At 38.6% G+C, this 6,000-nt stretch overlaps 1 protein-coding gene across 1 annotated transcript in view; it reads left to right on the forward strand.

The window, feature by feature from the left end:
- POC1B (POC1 centriolar protein B) overlaps window positions 1-6,000 on the forward strand; it is a 97,998-nt gene that overhangs the window by 43,857 nt on the left and 48,141 nt on the right. The window contains exons 5-6 of the mRNA XM_012657559.1: window positions 4,748-4,855; window positions 4,981-5,096. Of these exons, the coding sequence (XP_012513013.1) occupies window positions 4,748-4,855; window positions 4,981-5,096 (224 nt within the window). The remainder of the gene's footprint in view (window positions 1-4,747; window positions 4,856-4,980; window positions 5,097-6,000) is intronic.

A 6,000-nucleotide genomic window follows, 5' to 3' on the forward strand; every position in this document is an offset into this window, starting at 1 on the left:
CAAGAGCAAGACCCCATCTCTACAAAAAATAGTAAAAATTAGCCAGGTGTGGTGGCACGTACCTGTAGTCCCAGCTACCCAGGAGGCTGAAACAGGGGGATCACTTGACCCCCCCGAGGAGTTTGAGATTGTAGTGAGCTATGATGATGCCATCGCACTCTAGCCTGGGTGACAGAGCAAGGCCTTCTCTCTAAATGAATGAGTGAATGAATGAATAAATAAATAAAGAATCTATCTATCTATCAGTCATCTGTCACTTTTGTTGCTTGTGGAGAATGGAAGATAGCAGGACCAAGTGTGGTTCGAGGAGACAGGACCTGATAATGGTTTGGGATGGAGGAGTAGAGGAGAAAGAGGAAGCGAGCACGACTCCCGGGTTTCTGGCTTGTGGGACCATTTACTGAGAAAAAGAACACTGGAGAAGGAGCAGTTCGGGGAGGAAGAGGATGAGTTCATACTTGGACAAGTTCAGAGTTGGAAGTGCCTGCAGTATATCCAAGAGGAGACGCCCAGTAAGCAGTTATACTTATGAGCGGAGATTCCAGGAGTGAAGTCTGGGCATATAGGTAGTAAGTGACACAACAGATGATTAGCATGTTTCATGGCATACTTAATATTTTTATCTTTTTCATCTGCTTTTTGTCTCTCAGGAGTTGCAGAAATGAATCCTGTTACTGTAGTCAACAGATGGTTTCTCTTCTAACGCTGACCAACAGTTAAAAAAACATAAATATTTTGCTTATTGCCTCAAACTTCACCTTCAGTCTGTAAACACACCATATCCTAGCAAAGCAAACTTGGAGACTGCCAATTTTTTTTTTAATGAGTCTATGAAAATTTTAGGGCTGACTGCAACCCAGACTCCCTCATTATACAACTAGGAAACGATGGTCAGTGAGGTTGTGCATTTCACAAGGTTACACCTGGGCAGTTGCAGAATTGGCCCTAGAGTTCAGGACTCTACTTACTGGGCAGTCTTATTTCCACTACTTTTTACTGCTTCCTCCTCCTATTGAAGAGCTGCTAGGTTTCAGAGTTCTTCTTACTAACGATTTTTCTCACAGGACATGGAACAGTGCTTACCTTGTTTGGTCTCAGAGCTCTGAGGGCTGGAAATGTGTTTTTATAGAATATTAATAATGATAAATATTCAAAGGAAAATTTGGATTTCTTATGAAAGCACTTTAAAACTTTTCATGGACCCTTTTGGTTCTGTAATGAATGAATAACTCCGTGACCGTGCATATAGACATAAAATTTTACATATAGTTTCAGGAACTACATAGATTCCAAGTTAAAGAACTCCTGTTATATAATTTGTGCTACTCTCAAGGATATGTGAATCAGTTTTTCTAGAAAGAAGTTCAAGAATTTCCTCATTGCAGCCGGGCGCGGTGGCTCACACCTGTAATCCTAGCTCTCTGGGAGGCCGAGGCGGGTGGATTGTTTGAGCTCAGGAGTTTGAAACCAGCCTGAGCAAGAGCGAGACCCCGTCTCTACTAAAAATAGAAAGGAATTAATTGGACAACTAAAAATATATAGAAAAATTAGCCGGGCATGGTGGCGCATGCCTGTAGTCTCAGCTACTCGGGAGGCTGAGGCAGGAGGATCGCTTGAGCCCAGGAGTTTGAGGTTGCTGTGAGCTAGGATGACACCACGACACTCTAGCCCAGGCAACACAGTGAGACCCTGTCTCAAAAAAAAAAAAAAAAAAAAATTTCCTCATTGTATTGAATAAGTACCAATAAATTTTAAGGGATTCAATGGTCATTCAGTTAACTTCTCAAATGCCTCACAGACAGTCCGTGTCTGCTGATCCATTAGTCACTGTTGACTAATGTAATATCCATCTTGGTGACACATTCTCTGGCAGTTTTAAAAAGTGGTTGCGTAGAAGTGAATTAGAGAGTCAGAAATCTATTAATGTCTTAGTAGAAATTTCATATCTTCTTTACGTTCTTAAAACTAACAGCTCAGTTAGATGTTATTTGAGCCCTGACAATAAAGGGCTTACCTTTCCTGATCAAAGTCGGGGCAAAGAGAAGCCTGTTTTATTGGTATTAACCTATTTTTGATGTATCTGATTAAACATAATAGGGAGGAGGAGAAAATACAAACTATCATCCTCACTTTCAGCCCCCAAAGGCAAAAAACATATACAGAGCTTATGTGCATGGATTGTAATGTAGTATCCAGAGCAGGGGGAAGGACTTAACCCTGCGTGCCCTTAGGTTGTTTTAAGTTGAAGGTAGAAACATCCTCTCCCTTGGGCACCAGCTTCTTCCCCTCCACCACCTGCATTCTTCAGTTATCTGAGAATCATATCCTCTTCATTTCTTTTGTGCTCAGAAATTTCTTCCAGGCTGTGGACCCTCCTGCTCAGGGTATATCTTTAGCTGACCAAGATATATGCTTTTCCTCATTCACAAGTTTCTTTAAAATCCTGTTTGTTCTATGGAGCTTCTAGTGACAAATTGGTGCCTTTTTTGTTACAAACTTTTTTCATATCACTTTCTAAAATGTGCCTTCCCTCCTTCCTCCTCCCTAGAATAAAAGCCTCATGAGGGCAGGGATCTTATCAGTCTCATTCATAACTACATTCCTATTACCCAGGGCAGTGCCCAGTGCCAGGTACTGGCGGGTGCTCAGTAAATCTTTGAGTGAATCAGTGGGTGAATATCTTCCCCATAAATTCCTCAAGGACAGGGACCATGCCTGTTTTACTTACAGCTTAAGACAGCACACACAGATTTTCAGTAAAGGATGGTCTATAGCCTCCTAAGAGCACTGCCTCACGGTCCCCTTCCACTTGAGAACTTTCTGTTGTTTACACAGAAGCCACACAGAACTTCCAGTGCTCTAAGTAATTTGGCCAGTAGAATAAACTTTCCTTCTTGCCAGAGACTTAAGCACAGTGGCTCAGAGGTTTGGCTATGGAAACAGACTGCCTGACTCAAATCTGGACCCCTCTCCTTACTCACTCAGTGACTCTGGCAGTTACTGATGCTTTATGTGCCTCAGTTTATTCATCTGTAAATTAAAGCAAACAGTAACATCTGTTTTATAGGATTATTTTGAAGATTAAATGAGTTGCTATCAGTAATGTTTTAAGAACTATTCTAGCACATATGTACTCAAGAAATGTGGGTATGATCATGATGTGATGGTGGTGGTGGGCTTTGGCCAATAATATTGTAGGGCAAATATTTTTGTATTGTGTTATTATCTGATCCTTCCATCTTATTAATATTTTTCTTCATCATTGCTTTCTCAAAATATAAGAATCAAGTCTTCTCCGAAATATTATTGTCACTCAAAATAGTCGTATTAAGTAATTTTTTTAAAAAAGATAGCTTATTAAGAAATACAATTTGATTCTTTGCATTGGTCACTTACAATTATTATGCAAAGTTTATTTTCATGGGGGTACCGAGTAGATTTTTCTTCTCCAGAATCTATGTAAAATAAATTTCTTCTATTTAGAGCATTTCTATAATACTGTCCTTCATATTTGAATCTTTCTCACTTATTTTCTGGAGGACAAGATTAATAATATATTACTTGTTATTATAAAGTCAGGGTAAACTAGCCAGCATGGAAGATTTTTCCTTGCAAGGTTATTTTCATGAGTTTTTAAATATTATTTCACATAGAAATTAATTATGGTTCTGTGTGTCTTTTTGTTTCACATGGTGAATCCATAAATGCCAGAGTCAAAGTGTTTCTGTCAGGAAGAATTATTTTTTTAGGTCAACCTTAAGAATGAGGGTGGGGGGTACAAAAAGGAAAGCCTTCCATTATATTCCACACCCTCAATTGATGACTTATAATAATCTTGACTCTGGGCATAGAGAGAAACTACAAGTAAATTGAAACATAATCAGTCTATTACCTAAATCTGCCCTTTTTTGGTTTTTGTTATTGCTAAAATATTAGTAATAAAAATACTACTCATAGTTTCCTAATAGTCTAAAATTAGTCTTCATTTTCTATTTGGTCCTCTGCACTTCTAATTTTCAAAGGCACTTAGGAAAAAAAAAATAAAAGAACCTTGGAATGGATCTTAAAGGAATAGACTGCTTATAAGCAGAAGACAAGATGTCTGAGATTTTTCTCATTTGCTTCTTAATTGGGTGTATAGATGATAGGTCTGTCCATGAAGGAACTTCTGTATAAATGAGTTGTCCTATTTTGGGTCCATTGGAGCTCTCTGGCCTCCCCAAGTCCAGGAAGTTGTAGGCGTGGGCAGTTAGGTTCTTTGTCGGTGATATCACTTAATTTTAATTCTCAACATACCAGTCCTTTTCTTACAGAAAGTTTCACTACAGGCTTGGTGAGATGAGTAATAAAGCTTTTCTTGGGTCATACGGATAATGCTGGAAAATGACAGAAATAGAGTACTTAAAAAATACAAGGTACTTGGCTTGGCAGGAGTAGAGAATTGAATCAAAAACCTAGAGCAGATGGCATAAAACTAAATTATTTGAATAAAAGAATAAAAGGGAAAAAAGAAGATTGGTTAGTCTACACAGCCTAGGTTGACTTTTTTAATGGTCTGTCAGTGTTGTCTGTCATGATGACATTTAGTGGGAAAGATGTTGCTTGCAGAATATGACCTGGCTGTGTGGTATGGTAACAATGGTCTCTGGTATTTAATCCTTATAGCCTGACTTGTAAGTGGTATGTAGGTGAGGGTGGTGATTTGTCAGGAACCTTTCACAAATCACATCTTTCTTCTGCTTTCTAGATTTTCACCTGATGGAAGATTAATTGTTTCATGTAGTGAGGATAAAACTATTAAAATTTGGGATACCACAAATAAGCAGTGTGTTAATAACTTCTCAGATTCTGTAGGGTAAGTACACTCTTGTACATTTATGTGGGTTAGTTTGCTAAGGTGATATTTAATGATAACAATTTAAATAAAGAAATGAAAGTAGAAAAATTGAAATATTAGACTATCTTATTATTTCCTTCTAGATTTGCAAATTTTGTGGATTTTAACCCTAATGGTACATGCATAGCTTCAGCAGGTTCTGATCAAACTGTGAAAATCTGGGATATAAGAGTGAATAAATTACTCCAGCATTATCAAGGTAACAATTTCCCTAACAAAAAAGAATCAATTATTGAATGGGCTTCTCTGGGAAGGACCCATTCTCCTTCTTGGTGTGTTTTGCCCCTCTCGATGAGGGCCCTGGTCTGCCTTTGAACTGGCTAGAGAAGAGTATAGTTGGCTCCCATCAACAGCAGGGGCTGAGAAGCTGCAGGGAAGAGGGAGTTAAAGAGACCTTAAAAATGATGTTAGGGCTAGAAGAAAACTAAGTTACTGTGAGATCTTCAAACTCTGATTCTCTGCATTGAGTGAGAAGTCAGGGAATAAAATTGACTCTGAGTTCTGAATCACAGGGAGGTATTTGAGCACAAATAGGTGTTATAACTGTACAGACAACTTCCTGCTGTGCCTATGTATTGAGGCTAAAAGAGAAGTGAATTGATTTTCTTGGTTTATATTGGATTTATATTAAATCCACATTATTATTTTACGTAAGTAGCTATCACTTATTCAGTATTTAACATGTAGCAGACGTTATGCTAAATCCTCCCAATATTCCTAAGAAGTACCATTGTTACCCCTTTGTTTTAAAGATAAGGAAATTAAGACTTAAACAGAGAAAGTAACTTGCTCAAATAGTTGGTAGAACTGACTGAGGTCTTCCTGCTTACAAGTGCATAGAATAATAACTTTTGATCACTGTGTTATACTGCCTCCTATTGGAAGGATGGTATCCAGAAATGAATTCTCCAACATGATGGCAGGACTGTGCCCTTCTTTAAATATATCTCCACATTCTTCACACCTTAATCCCAAGCCACTAATTGGTTATTAAATTAGCCGGGCGCGGTGGCTCACGCCTGTAATCCTAGCTCTCTGGGAGGTAGAGGCAGGCGGATTGCTTGAGCTCAGGAGTTCGAAATCAGCCTGAGCAAGAGCGAGAC

This window comes from Propithecus coquereli, unplaced genomic scaffold, assembly GCF_000956105.1.
Source record: "Propithecus coquereli isolate 6110/MARCELLA unplaced genomic scaffold, Pcoq_1.0 Scaffold545, whole genome shotgun sequence".
In the NCBI taxonomy this organism is placed as follows: domain Eukaryota; kingdom Metazoa; phylum Chordata; class Mammalia; order Primates; family Indriidae; genus Propithecus; species Propithecus coquereli.